Consider the following 15,375-nt stretch of genomic DNA (forward strand, 5'->3'; position numbering starts at 1 on the left):
CTGCTATGCTGAAGTGCAGGAATGCATTTCTAACAATATTTATTATTTCATTGCTGTTTTAACACGAACAAAAAATGCTGTAGAGGGTGGCGATTGGAGCAATAACCCTCAAGTGTTGGGTTCCACTAATAAATATACCCAAGCCTCCTGTTCGGGAGTTGTAAGACAATATAGCTGTTGGCCCAAGCATGCACCAATTCACATTTCAGATGGAGGAGGCCCAAATGATGTTATCAGAGAGGCTGAAGTTCAAAAGAAGTTAATAGAATTAAAAAGAAAATTATATCCTAAAAGTGATTACCATCCATTAGCCCGCCCCCAGCCTAAACAGACAGATTTGGGTGCACATACTGCTGACATTTTAGAAGCCACTCATAGCATGCTTTATAATTCCAATCCTTCATTAGTGCATTTCACTGGGCACACCAATGCCAATTGCCATTCCGAGCAATGACTCCCTTAGCCCTATTAATTCTATCTTAAATTGCAGTCTTAGCCTTTTCTTTAAAATTCAACCAGTTGGCTTTAACGCTTCTTTGTGCTTTTTTTGGTCAGTTTCAAAATAATACCTTTGATATAGATGTAAGAATAGTTTCTTTTAGCGATGTTTAACAGTTATTAACTGTTCCTCTCCCACTATTTCCCTTTGCCCTTCTGTAGGAAAAGTATTTGTCTGTGGAGGCAACCTGGTCTTTACCCAACTTCCTGTAAATTGGACCAGAGTTTGTACACAAAATACCAACTCCTTTGGGACACGGCAAAGGCAGTACTCAGAGGAAAATTTATAGCGCTGAGTGCTATAACAACAAGTTGGAAAAATCACAAACCAACAAGTTAATGTCTCACCTTAAGCTCCTGGAAAAAGAGCAACAAACCAATCCTAATCCCAGTAGAAGGAAGCAAATTATTAAAATCAAAGGAGAATTAAATGATTTGGAATCCAAAAACACTATAGAAAGAATCAACAAAACAAGGAGTTGGTTCTTTGAAAGAATTAACAAAATTGACAAACCCTTAGCAAATCTTATCAAAAAAAAGAAGAGAGCATACCCAAATAAACAAAATCGCAGACAAAAATAGTAATATCATGACAGAAATTACCAAGACCCAGAATATCATGAGGGAATACTTCTCAAACCTTTATGCCAACAAATTTGAGAATCTAGAAGAAATGGATGAATTCCTAGCCAATATTAACATACCCACACTGAACCAAGAAGAACTAACCCAACTAAACAGGCCTATTTCAAGCTCTGAAATAGAAATGGCAATAAGAGAGCTTCCACCTAAGAAAAGCCCAGGGCCAGATGGATTCACAGCTGAATTCTATAAGGTCTTCAAAGCAGAGCTCACACCAATACTCCTTAAGCTCTTCAACGAAATTGAAAATGAAGGTTCTTTACCAAACTCATCTATGAAGCCAGTATAATCCTTATCCCCAAACCAGACAGAGATTCATCAAAAAAAGAGAACTATAGACCTATTTCTTTGACGAACATCGATGCAAAACTTCTCAACAAAATACTGGCCAACCATCTACAACAACTCATCAAAAAAATTATACACTATGATCAAACAGGATTCATCACAGGGAGGCAAAGCTGGTTCAACATACGCAAATCAATTAACATAATTCAACACATCAACAGGAGCAAGGACAAAAATCACATGATTGTCTCAATAGACGCGGAAAAGGCATTTGACAAGATGCAACACCCCTTTATGCTAAAAGCTCTAGAGAAACGAGGAATCCATGGAACATTCCTCAATAAAGGCTGTGTACAACAAACCCACGGCTAGTATTACACTTAATGGTGAAAAGCTAAAGCCATTCCCTCTAAAATCAGGAATGAGACAAGGATGCCCACTCTCTCCACTACTCTTTAACATAGTATTAGAATTCCTAGCCAGTGCAATAAGGCAAGAAGCAAGCATAAAGGGGATGCAAGTTGGGAAAGAGGAAGTAAAACTATCCCTCTTTGCAGATGACATGATTCTGTATTTAAAGAATCCTATAGACTCTACTCCCAAGCTCCTTGAGCTGATTTAAAACTTTGGAAGGGTAGTAGGCTATAAAATTAACCCTCAAAAATCAACTGCCTTCCTCTATGCCACCAGTGAGAGGAACAAGACAATAATCAGGAAAACAACACCTTTCGCAATAGCCTCAACGAAAATAAAGTACCTAGGAATTAGCTTAACTAGGAATGTAAAGGACCTTTTTGATGAAAACTTTAAAACCCTAAAAAAGGAAATTAAAGCAGAACTAAGGAAATGGAAAAATCTCCCATGCTCCTGGATTGGAAGAATCAACATCGTGAAAATGACAGTCTTGCCAAGGGCTATCTACAAATTCAACGTAATACCCATCAATATCCCAATGGCATTCTTTAAAGAAATAGAAGAGACAATCCAAAATTTCATATGGAATAATAAAAGACCCCATATAGCAAAAACACTTCTTAGCAGAAAGAACAGCACCGGAGGAATTACAATTCCAAACTTTAGACTCTATTACAGACCTATAATTATCAAAGCAGCTAGGTACTGGCACAAGAACAGGCCTAAAGACCAATGGAATAGAACTGAGGACCCAGATATTAAACCACAGACCTATAGCCACCTAATCTTTGACAAGGGAGCCAAAAAAAAATAGAATGGAAGAAAGACAGCCTCTTCAACAAGTTGTGCTGGCAGAACTGGTTAAGCACCTGCAGAAAACTAAAGTTGGATCCTTCTTTGTCACCCTGCACTAGAATTAACTCCAAATGGATCAAAGACCTGGAGGTAAAAGCTGACACACTGAAAACTTTACAAGAAGGAATAAGAGATACACTAGGCCTCCTTGGCACAGGTCGAAACTTTCTTAATAAGGACCAAGAATCACACCAAATAACAGAAAGGCTGGATAGGTGGGACTGCATTAAACTGCAGAGCTTTTGTATGGCAAAGGACATAGCTAGTAAATTAATTAGGAAGCCTATAGAGTGGGAGAAGATCTTCACCAACCAAACAATGGACAAAGGCCTTATATCTAAAATATATCAACAGCTCAAAAAAATTGAATCACTCCAAAACTAATCTCCAAAGTAACAACCATCCCATTAAAAAATGGGCCAAAGACTTAAAGAGAGACTTCTCTGAAGAAGAAACAAAAATGGCCTATAGACACATAAAGAAATGCTCAACATCTCTGGTCATAAAAGAAATGCAAATCAAAACAATCTAAGATTCCACCTCACTCCAGTTAGAATAGCCAGGATCAGGAAAATGAATAACAACAGATGCTGGAGGGGATGTGGCCAGGAGGGATCACTACTACACTGTTGGTGGGAGTGCAAACTTGTTCAACCACTATGGAAAGCAGTATGGCAGTGCCTCAAAAAGCTAAACATAGAGCTCCCCTATGACCCAGCAATTCCATTACTTGGCATTTACCCAACCATCCAGAATCTAGGGCATACTAAATCCACTAGCCTAACAATGTTCATTGCAGCATTATTCACCATAGCAAAGATATGGAACCAACCTAGATGTCCCTCAGTTGATGAGTGGATCAACAGTTCTGGTATTTGTACACAATGGAATTCTATGCTGCTGTCAGAAAAAACGACATCTCCCCATTTGTTAGGAAATGGAAAGTCTTAGAAAAAATCATATTAAGTGAAGTAAGCCAGACTCAAAGGAACTTAGGCTCAATGGTTTCCCTCATTTGTCATAATCAGTAGAAACCCTGGGCTCTACTAGCAGAGATCTGCAATAGAGCAAAACCTTGATACATAAGGCCATATAGTATGAAGCTAATTGAAAAGACCTCCAGAATATAGAAACAAAAGCCATATAATGAATGGTTGTTGTCCTTAATGTACTATGTTATCTCTCATCTCTTTTGCTGTCCCTTGGTTATCTCATATTGTTACAGTATCTCACTTTGTTATCTGATATATTGGATTTATTTGTATTTGGTTATTTGAAATTGGGTAGGGAAGGGGAGAAAACTAAGACAGGGGGGAGTGGAGGGGAGGGTAATGGGGACCAAGACATGTGAAAGGGTATCAATATATGTGAATTAATGCACCTTCTATCTGGCAAATATCATGTAACCCTTTTATTAATTACAATAAAAAAATACTGAAAAGAAAAAAAATCCCCTCCCATCAAAAAGGATTCAGTAAAGCACTCCAGGGGGATGGGTCCCTACTTCCTTCCATGGGTTAATGTCAATTTTCCTTAGGAAATTGTTTTCTCTAAGACATGGCACTGCCTCAAGCTTCTGCACCTGTATTATGACAATGTTTGGCCTTTTAATAAATAAAAAGGGAGGAGATGCTGGGAACCAAAAAGCTGCTACTATGACATCTACAAACTGTAAGACTCTGTCCCCCAGAAAGAATACTAGCACCCAGCTGACTATTGAACCAGAAAGAGTATTCCCACAAAAGTGATGTTTCCTACTCAGAATTTATGAATGAGCAGCAAGAAATTGCTGAGGGAGGAAACTGATATTTTTACTGCACTAAGTTATATATTGGCCTATTTCACACAAGGACATGAAATAGATATGCATTCAACAGAATTACCATTCATTAAGCTGCTTTTCTCAATTGTGCAAAATGGAGACAACTCCATAAATGATGTAAAAGTCAATACAGAGATTACCCCAGTTGTGCAGGCATCTGACACCTCTGTGTACAAAACTAAACTAAAGAAGATTCATCAGCTAAAAAATCTGTTCGGTACAAAAAGGCAGAGGAAATATAATAAAGTTAAAAAGAAAGAGAAAGAAACAATATGCATACAACCTAACCTTTTAGGCCCTAAATTCAAACGTCAAATCTTTCCCTACAAAGTGCAAAGTGTTAAACCACAGGTAGGCATCTAGGAAGAAAAGGAGAGTGAAGAAGAAAGACTGCCAAGGCCCAACAGAGACCACAAGTGGCCAAAAAGCATACAGAAAAGTCACTTCAAGGAAGTGAGCAGCTGGATGAAACAGAGTGCCCAGAATCTTGTGGAGAACACAAGTAAAAAAAAAAAAAAAGACGTAAGAAACCTCTATCAAGGGAGCTGGAGCCACCTCATGTGGCTCAGGAGCCCAAGAAATTGTTGGGAAATTCCTTGAACACAGAGCTCTCATTCATAAAGAAACATAAGGCAGTAGGCTCTTCTTTGCAGAATCATCACTCACAGAGCAGAGACTCCTATTCCACCACTCTAAAATCCCCACATGAGGTCAGAAAAAAAGACAGAGAGTTAGCCTACAGTATGTTTGTTTTAGAAGAGGCAAATTCTAAAGTTAAAAACATGGAGCGTTCTAATCCAGTCATCTATTCCAAGAAAAATTACCGCTTTCATAAGACTGGCTCTCCTGTGCCCCACAGATACCCAGGGCCAAACTGAGTCGAAAGGACAGAAAGAAAACTTCACACTTCAGACCAGTGCTTGCAAACAGGCCTCCATTTTCTGCAGTAAGAAGCCTCATAAATTCCCCTTCAGGAGGAGACATTTCATCATGGGCAGAGTTGAGTTCTCGAGAGAACCCTTTTCTAGAATTCTATGCTCTTTCAACACCTTCTATGGACAACACTCCTGTAAAACACCAGATTGCACCAAATGCTTTGGTAGGAAATATTCTTGCACAAAATGTTCTTGTACCAATAGGAAGTCTCCCTAAAAACATAATTCAGGAAAATCTTGTTGTTCTAGGGTCCAGTGTGACTGCATTCAACTCAATGCCGTCTATCCAACAAAGCAAGGAGACACAATGGGAATACCTCAGCATGGGTACTGACTCACCTGTCAAGGCCATAATCACCCATTCCCAATCTCCCTCCTTTTCTGACCACTTTGAAATGCAGTTAAACCAAGAGCTAAAGCCACTTATTCCCAATAATGATGTGAGAAAGCTCCTGTCTCATCTTATCCGGACCTTGAGAATGGACTGCTCTAGAGCTGAAGTACAGATACCCTGTTCCAAGCTCATCTCCAGAACAGGCCTGCTGATGAAGCTTCTCAGTGAACAGCAAGAAGTAAAGGTATCGAGATCTGATTGGGATATGGACCAGTGGAAAATGGATAACTACATCAATGAGAACACTGAAGTTCAAAGTGAACAGCAAGAGTCAAGTGAGGTGAGTACAGCTGTAGAACTGCAAGCCCTGACTTCCCCATCCTTTAGATACAGCCAGGACTTGGTCCAGTCCAAAGTCATGTGACCATGACAGATTTCCCCACTGTTCTTACTACAGGTAAGATGTAGAGAAACTGCAAATTAGTAAGGCATAGAGTCCATTAAATTTAACATACCCTTTGAGAAAGTTCCATGCTCTTCTTCTGGAAGAATGGGGTTTGAATAGTTTTCTTCCTCCTAATGTTTTTTAAATTAACAAAATTACCCTTGTGTTTTGGGGGGGGGGGGGGTTTGTAGCTAACACAAGAAGTTCCGGGATATGGCTATAATAACAAACTCATCTTGGCTATATCTGTGACTGTAGTAGTGATGATTTTGATTATAATTTTCTGTCTCATTGAGGTAAGAACATTCATGCATGTTTCCAGAATATATCATATTTTTGTAACCAAAAGTATTTTTCTGCTTTCCAGATTGTATTTCTTTGACTGTGTATACTGTATAGTATATTCCTTATAGAACCCTATTTATCATTGTTAGTCCTGCCCTAACAACTTATTACTGCTCCTATAGGAAGAAATGAGTTCACTTGATAAAGTTGAATTTGATGCCTACTAAGTGGGAACCACCATAGGTTCGGTGAGCAAAGGTCATTAGTAATTGATCACTGGCCCTTGTACAGGCAGGCCATGTGAATCTCATAGTGGTTCACTGCTTTTCTAGAGATTTCTATAAAGTCCAATACTGCTGTTAATTTTTCTGTACAGTTCAAGATTGTCTTTACATTTATATATTTTCATTATTTGCTACTTTGATAAGCTCTGTGAGAACAGTAACATGCAGTGTTCTCTTCACACTTGATAGTAATGGTCATAAAAAAAAAGAACTGAGGCATAGCCGGTCCTGGTGGCTCATGTCTGTCATACTAGCTACTCAAGAGGCTGAGATCTGAGGTTCGAGGTTCAAAGCCACCCCCCAGAGTTCAATCCCCTTAACCAAAAAAAGAAAAAAAAAGAATTGAGGCATTGTGCTAAGCAGCCTTGGGTGAATGTTACACAAGCTAACAATTGCTCTGTTACTTAGCTACACTTCTAGCCTAAGATTTTGGAAATCTCACATTTCAGTAAATGTAAGCAAACAGACAAAGAAATCCTAAAGGCGTTAGGAGAAAATAAAAGCAATATTTTCTTTTTGTAATTTTGCAATAAGAGAGAGCTTTCTGTGCCTGGTCCTTTAAACAGAAACCTTTGATACCTATGGCCACCATGTCCCTGAGGTCCATGTCATTATGGATACTAAGTGTAGGACACAAAGGTTTCCATAGATTGTATCATCCAACCCTGGGGGACAATCTCACTCATCTTGTTTTACAGATGAAAGAGACCAACTTAAAGTCCCAATAGCAAAACTAATTCATTAGACTATTAATAAAGCCTTCCATCTTTTTTGTTCTGTTCCCCGTAGAGAAAATACCAGGAGATATTTCAAACATGAAAATACAATGTAAACCATCCCAAACTATTGAAAACATTAAGATAGTTTATGTAAAGGAGAGATTTGTCAAACTAAGAAAAAGGCAACCATCCAGTGGAGGAGCCAGGACTGGGAACAGCATGTGCATTTTTCTAGTTTCCAACACCACCTGTGCCTACCCCCACCCTTGTCTCTTAGTTTATAGTTTGGGCTCTCTCTCATGCTTTCCTAAGCCTGCCTTGTTATTTATACCTTTAATCCTTCTGGTATTTGTTCATGTTTTTGTATGGCTGAGATAGAGAATGTTTTTTCATCCTAAATGAATATTCATTTGTAATAAAACAATTCTTATTAAATGGTTCATTCATTTTTCACTGATCTAAAATACCCTATTGACTTCTTCCATTGATCCAACTGTCTTTACTGCACCAGTACCAGTGTTTGCTGTTAATTTATAACAGAGCAAGTAAGGATGGTTAATCCAAGTAGTTAGCTTCATAATGCTTCCTTTAAAAACTTCTTAAGTTGTGTAAGGGTCCACTTCATATCTCTTCTTGAATACCTTCCCTTCCCAAAGAGATCCTGTTGGATTTTCTTTTATAGGTCCGTTAATTTGAAACAATATAAGGGTTAGTTGGAGAAAAGAGTCTTGGGGACTTTTCTGCTCAGGCTGCACTCCTGAGTATATTATTTTAGGTGTGAGCCTCCAGGAAATGGCTTTAAAGCTTTGATTAAAGGCATGACATCATGCCTGGTCCTAGGTTTTTTAAAATTTTTTATTGTAATTAATAGAGGGGTTACAGTTATAGTCACCAGATAGAAGGAGCATTACTTCATGCACACTGATGCCCCTACTGGTCCTAGGTTGTTAAGTTTTTACTTTTTTTTTTTTTTTTTTTTTGTCTGTCATAGAGCGTGTACTCAGAGCCTGGATGCCATCCCTTAACGTTCATTTTTTGCTGTTGTTTTGCTTTGTTTTTTTGTTTTTGTTTTTTTTGCTCAAGACTAGGGCTCCACCACTATAACCACAGCTTCATTTCCAGTTTTCAGATAATGAACTGGAGGTAAGAAGGTTACTGAGTTTCCTCCCGCAGCAGGCTTTGAACTGTGATCCTCAGATCTCAGCCTCCTGAGTAGCTAGGATTACAAGTGTGAGGCACCAGTGCTCAGTGATTTTGAGGTTTTATCTCATAGATTGTCTTATAACTTTACTGTTGTTTATTCTAAAGGACTTTCCTATTCCTTTATTTCTATTATAAATTGTATCTTTCCTTATCTATAATTCCTATGGGAACATAGAAAAGCTATTGTTTCTGTGCTGATCTCCATATTTTGTTTCTGCCCATTTCAATGAATTTTCATGTTGTTACTCCAATCATATTTGCTGATTCTCCTGGGTTTTGCTTGTTTTTTTTCTAAATCCAGCTTTTCTCTGGTTAATTAGAAGTGAGAGTCTCACCTACTTTCCTGCCCAGACTGGCTTCAAACTTTGATCCTCAGTTGTGAAACACAGTGCCTGGCTCTCTTAGGCGTTTTTTAGTTATCCATCATTTCATATACAAATAAAAATAGTTTGGTTCCTTTCCAACATTTGTGCTCTATTTATGTCTTCATTACATTGGTTGTCTTCAATAGGAGTGCCTCATGACAGTAATAATTGTAATAAAGACAGTAATCTTGTCTTTGATTTGATAATAATACTGGTGTTTTGGTCTTGAGGCAAGTCTGCAATTAAAGGGCATTTTCCTTACTGTTTTAAGAGTTATCATGAGGAATTGTCTGTTGGATTTTATCTAAAATAGTAAATGCCACGTATTAAAATTCTAGCTTCAGACAAGACCCTCAGCTAGATACTGTGGAAGAGAAAAAGATCTATTAGTGGAGCAGAATTCCTGGGGTCATAAAAGCCACCTCCTGGGTAGATAGGATATATAAATAAAGGAATGAGCAGTTGAAAGTACTTAATGTTGGTGGATAATCCTGATTGTGCTTTCTTCCCAAACAGATTTATTCCCACAGAACATCAGCAGAAGAAAGTAAAGGGTCCTCAAGGTAAAGTCTAAATCTTTAGTGAGGATCTGAGAACTGGAAGGAGCCTAGAACTCATCAATTTCTATCCCCTAGCCTTACAATGAGGACTCTATGCAAGGTAGAGAGAATTCTTGCTTCCCAAGGTCTCATCTGGCTCGAGCAAAAGTAGTTGCCCAGCAGAGGCAGAGGTGGTCAGTACTAGGATGGATGCCTGTCTGTCACCAGTCCTTTCAGCTGACTGTTGCTGCTAGAGGTGGGTCTCAGGAGATTGCATAAGAAATCCCTGAAGTACTGGGTGTAGGTCTGGTGGCAGGTGGAATGTAGGGATCCTTCCTGTTTAGCAAAGAGAAAACTCAACTCTTCATCCTGTTGGGTACCTTCTCATTCCCATTTTCTCTTCTACCCAGAACTTCACATCATTTTAGGTAAGAGAGTCTGTAGATGTTAGTTTGTCATTTGTTTTTGGAATAAAGAAAAAATCAAGAGAAGAAAGGGGAAATTTCTTGCTGTTGGGACACACTGCTCATGAGTTTTAGGGGAAGATGGTTCTCTCCCCTCCTTACATGCGGATACATTTAACCAACAATCACATGCCATGAAAACATCTAGTATCTAGAACAATAAACTGATTTCCCCTATTCTGCTTGCATTTAGAAATGATAGCTTGCCTTTCTCATGTCCTTTAAATTGATTTCATAAATCTTCATCATGGCAATCTTTCAGAGATGAAAATCTCTAAACTACACCACTTTAGAAGTTGTGCTTCTTATGATTCAGCTTGTGTAAGCACAGCTCAGATAAAACAGTTAAGAAGTGGGGCTAGTGCCAGGAGTTTGGCCTAGTGCTAGAGTGCTTGCCTAGCATGCAGGCAAGCACCCAGGTTTGATTCCTCTGTACCAAATACATAGAAGAAAAAAATAGTCAGAAGTGGTTATGTGGCTAAGTGGTAGAGCTCTAGCCTTGAGAAAGCCCAAGGACAGTGCTCAGGCCCTGAGTTCAAGACCCAGGACTGGACAAAAAAAAAGAAGAAGTAGGGCTGTGGCTCAAGGGGTAGGGTAGTAGCCTTGAGCTGAAGAGCTCAGGGACAGCTCCCAGGCCCAGAGTTCAAACCCCACAAAAAATGACACATGGGAAGTTAAGTCCAAAGAGGCAGTTGTTGATATGCAAGGATTTTTGGCAGAGAGAGGGTAAGTGGGGCTGACAATCCTAGCTATGTCACAGCCCACATCATTTCTAAAGGTCTCCCTGGTGGCATTGTAGGGGCTCCTGCAACCTCTGCCTGCATTCATGAAATTGTTCTCAAGCCCCAAGTTAGGTTTGCTCATTGTGATTATGAACCAAAGCACAGGTGTTTATCTTAGTAAGATCTGAGGTATACATTGTAAGAGATATGGAAAATGGCATGAATCACTAATAGTTTACTAACTTTTCGCCCTAGGAGCTCTTTTGGATTTCTGCGAAGGAAGTGTTCATCAGAAACTCCAAGTCAGGTAAGTACTTATTTCTGTAGCCAGAAAAGAGAAGTGAATGCAGAATTAATATTTCTCCTGTCTTTCCTAGGAGGGCTTCTTCTTCTTCTTAAAGAAGCCACGGTGGCTGAGGCATATATACAGACCTCTCAGTGCCACATGCAAGAAAACCATGGATGACAAGCTACATGATGGGGACTCTTCCGATGAGGAGATTTCCCACAAGAAGACTAAAGAGTAAATGGATGGGGGCAATTTCAACATTCCTAGCTCCAAGAGGGAAGCAAGGGAAAGTTGGGTTGCTTCCTTCAATATTGAAAGGCTGTCATTGTTCTTTCCCCAGGGAGCCCAGTGAAACCAATGTTGAAGTTCCACCACCATCATCACCACCACCAGATTCACCAGATACACCAGGCCAACCACCACCAGTTACACCAACCCCACCAGCTGTTCCTCCTCCAGGCGCTGCACATGAGACTGGCAAACCTGCCTCATAACTGTGACACTTTTATACTCAGGCTCACAGCATCGCTTATTACATACCTACATTTTAACATATGCTACTATTTTTATACTTCCCATATTAAATTGTGTATGATTCATAACCATTTCCATGTGTGGTGGTACTTACACAAATCTGTGCAGATAACAGGGCACAGGCAGGAAGGGCAGCATTGTGGCTGGGGCTGCTTTGGTAGTCATGATTTCAGCAGGTGTAGGAGGCTTCTAAAGAGGACATCCTGCTGCAGAACCACAGAACATATCCTGCACATGTGGATTTTTTTTATGTCAAAATCTGCCTATTTTCTGAGAAGTCATGTTAGAAATCAAATATGATTACTGGAATTAAATAAAAAAGGAGAGCTATAGATTCTTGTGGAACTTCTAAAGATACTAAAAGTCGGACTAGACGAGATAAGTGAGAAAGCGGCCACATTATTTGTCATCACTATAAATAGATGCACGTTTGGGCCTGAGACTTAGCTTCAAAGCAAAGCCTTTGCTTTATGGGCTGCTTGGGGACAGCCGCCTGGAATTAATGGGACATATCTAGGTTAGGCCTATGGGCTCCTCAAGTATCTTCCTCTACATGCACAAGGCTGATGATGTATCTTTTTGTCTTTTTTGTTTGTTCGTTTATATTTGCCAGTCCTGAGCTTGAGCTCAGGGCCAAACACTGTCCGTGGACTTTCTCAAGGCTAGAGCTCTACTACTTGAGCCTCAGCACCACTTCCAGCTTTTTTCTGTGCATGTGGTACCCAGGAATCCAACCCAGGTCTTTGTGCATGCTAGGCAAGCACTAGGCCACACTCACGGCGGCCCCAAGGCTGATGTATCTTTCTTTGAAACTCAACCTTGTAAACCTAACTCTGCCCACTCAGAGACAAGCTTGTCACAGGTAGATCTGTCTGGATCTTTAAAGTCAGAGCCCTGTTGTTTTGGTTCATTAAGAACCAGTCATTCACAAAGAGTTTGACATGCCTCCAGGCCATTGTCCACTTCCAGCCACATTCACAGGATGTGTGGTCACCAGAAATTTGGGTCAGTGAGACTACTATACTCTGGAGCCTAGTCTTATCTCTTTGCTCATAAAGAAATGTTTTTGCTACCCAAGTCAGCTGCTCAGAAGTTCCTATTGGTTTGTTTTTCTTTTTAAATTCCCAGCACTTGCACAACAAGAAGGGAGTTGCTGGAAGGATTAGGGAAAGGGCACTCTGCATGGACAGTGATTGCCCAGGATGACCCTCCTCAGACTTTACTGCTGATGTCTTACTGGTGGGACCACTTCTCCATTTGCATGAATTGCTCCATCCTCTCCTGTCCACACTGCAGGTCCTATGAGAACTGCCCAGCTCTCTCTAGCTCCACATATCTCCTTCCTGCCCCAGAGCCATTAACAGTGTCTTCCAACTGGTAATTTCCCAGAAGATAAAAAGGTTTCTCCATTCCAAGCTCAAACACGAAGTCCATAATTCATTTAGAAGGTAAATCTTGGTCCAGGAGGATAGCCTAGTGGTAGAGTGATTGCCTAGTATGCACGAAGCCCAGGGTTTGATTCCTCGGTTCCACATATGAAGAAAAACACGGAAGTTGCACTGTGTTTCAAGTAGCAGAGTGCTAGCCTTGGGCAAAAAGTGTCCAAAGAGGGCCAGGAGCGTGGCCTAGTGGTAGAGTGCTTGCCTAGCATGCACGAAGAACTGGGTTCCATTCCTCAGTACCACATACATAGGAAAAGTCAGAAGTGGTGCTGTGGCTCAAGTGGTAGAGTGCTAGCCTTGAGAAAGCCCAAGGACAGTATCCAGGCCCTGAGTTCAAGCCGCAGGACTGGCAGAAAGAAAGAAAAGAAAAGGAAGGAAGGAAGGAAGGAAGGAAGGAAGGAAGGAAGGAAGGAAGGAAGGAAGGAAGGAAGGAAATTCACCAGAAAGTATGGGACAGTCCCATTTTCCCATATCTCAGTAACATACGGTGAAGGATGGATGAATCACCCTAGGTCACCCTGAACAGTGAATGGAACAGAGTCCAGATTGTTCAAGCTCATCTATCCCTCCTCTGACTGATGTGTTAGCCAATGCTGGCCTTAAGATCCCTGTTCTCCTGATGCCTCCCAAAGCTAATTCCTGAGGGGGAAAATGTGCTTCTCCTTATGTGGTATTTTAGTGAGCAGAAAAATATGTATATTTTTTTACTGAGCTTGAAGTACAAGATTAAACCGTAGCAATCACAAGCTGTAGCAGCAGCAGCTGCTGCCAGCAATACCACTGAGTTACTTGATACCAAGCCCTACCTCAGACATTTCACAGCCTGTATCATTTAGCCACATACTCCACAAAAGCATACTTTGTTTCTTGTTTTTGTTTCTTCCTAGTTTGAAGCATAACCAGCAGAGTTCACAGAATGTAGGCTACCTACCCAGCTACCCAAGGCCACACATTCAAAACCAGGGGTTAGGACTTCAACTCAGCACCATTGAGATTCCAAAGCCTCCTAATTATTCCACTGTCTGGTTTTAGGGCACATGCTCATGAAGAAATATAAGAAGTGCCACCAGCAAAAATGATGGCAGTGACAATGTGGTCAGTTATGATGGCTATTACTGAGCAATCACCTACAGGCCAAGCACAGTACTTGGCATTAAGTTCATTGTTACAAGGACCTAAACTCCCCACGCCAGCTTATATTCCTAAAATGGGGACATAGGTATTTCTTTTAATAAGACTATTGGACAAAAAGACAGGAGCTCACCACAGTGATTCTATCGCTGTTTTGACACATTTCCTTTATTTCAAAAAAATTAGATAATATTTTATGTAAGTCTTTCAATTAGATACAATTAAATTTTACAATTTGTTGAAATTGAAGAGATCCTTCATTGTTCAACTATTCCTAATTGTGGCAGTGTATGTCTGAGCCAAGAAAATCAGCTTTTGAGAAAAAGAGAGGTGAACACCCAGACCAACAGCCTCTGTATAGAAAGTAGAGGTGCAAAGGCACAGAAGCACAACTCCTCAAGGTGTGCTTATACTACGGACAGTCCGCTGGCGTTCTAGAACATGACATACAAGGAATACAAAGAATAAATGCTACAGACTGCATAGGTAACAGACCTATCCCACAGGCCCTGGCAAAGGCCCAGGAACCACAAGATGAGTAACTGACGGGGTAAACAGCAGCAACATGGTCAAGCTTAGGTTTTAGGATGCTTCTTAGATGGTAGCTTAAAAGAGGAGAGAGAGCAAAAAAAGGGGGGCAGGGTATCCACACGTAACAGGAATTGGGGCAAAATGGGGTGTCAGATAGGTTTGATACACTATGGGCTTTGCAAGCTCAGTAAATCAATGAGATCCTCCTCCTCATCCAAGCAGAGTCTATTGGTGATAAGGATGTTTCCTGATTCTCTAGCCATCTAAGCATGTGATGTATTCCAAAACAGGCTCCCTCCCTGCAAAAATTCCAGCTTTGGTGCCCCAAGTCCTGCTAAGTGTGATGGTCTGCCCTGCCTTCTCAGGAAGATTGGGAGATTGAGCATACTCTATTGCCAGACTGCTTTGTAGATCCATTAGCCTGCAGCTTAGTCTAATATGCAAGGCCTTAGCTTCCATCTCTAGTACCTCCTTCCCCAACCCCCCCCCAACACACACATGCACTTGACACTCAAAGCAGAAGGGGCAAGGGAAGCTGATATGCAGCCTGTTAAACAATGGTGGAAGGCAGATTTAGCACAGCATTGTGGAAGGCTTGGCCTTGTAAGCTGATGGACACAAATTTCCTGTAACT

At 40.5% G+C, this 15,375-nt stretch overlaps 2 protein-coding genes across 6 annotated transcripts in view; one reads left to right on the top strand and one right to left on the bottom strand.

Moving 5' to 3' along the window:
* Window positions 1-11,657, top strand: part of LOC150050785 (leucine-rich repeat-containing protein 37A-like) — a 28,052-nt gene extending 16,395 nt beyond the window's left edge. For 2 of the 5 annotated variants that reach the window (XM_090349372.1, XM_090349373.1), the window contains 5 exons: window positions 5,704-6,128; window positions 9,606-9,652; window positions 11,070-11,121; window positions 11,192-11,337; window positions 11,444-11,657. In XM_090349372.1, coding sequence (XP_090205498.1) covers window positions 5,730-6,128; window positions 9,606-9,652; window positions 11,070-11,121; window positions 11,192-11,337; window positions 11,444-11,597 — 798 coding nt within the window. In that variant the 5' untranslated portion in view covers window positions 5,704-5,729 and the 3' untranslated portion in view covers window positions 11,598-11,657. Of the gene's footprint in view, window positions 1-660; window positions 1,272-4,019; window positions 6,129-9,605; window positions 9,653-11,069; window positions 11,122-11,191; window positions 11,338-11,443 lie in introns of those variants that run through there. The other 3 variants (XM_090349371.1, XM_090349370.1, XR_016538224.1) reach the window with 3 other exon arrangements.
* Window positions 1-15,375, bottom strand: part of LOC150050782 (leucine-rich repeat-containing protein 37A2-like) — a 106,867-nt gene that overhangs the window by 88,613 nt on the left and 2,879 nt on the right.

Source organism: Megascapheus bottae, chromosome 17 (genome assembly GCF_031878675.1).
Source record: "Megascapheus bottae isolate mThoBot1 chromosome 17, mThoBot2.hap1, whole genome shotgun sequence".
NCBI classification, from domain to species: Eukaryota; Metazoa; Chordata; class Mammalia; order Rodentia; family Geomyidae; genus Megascapheus; species Megascapheus bottae.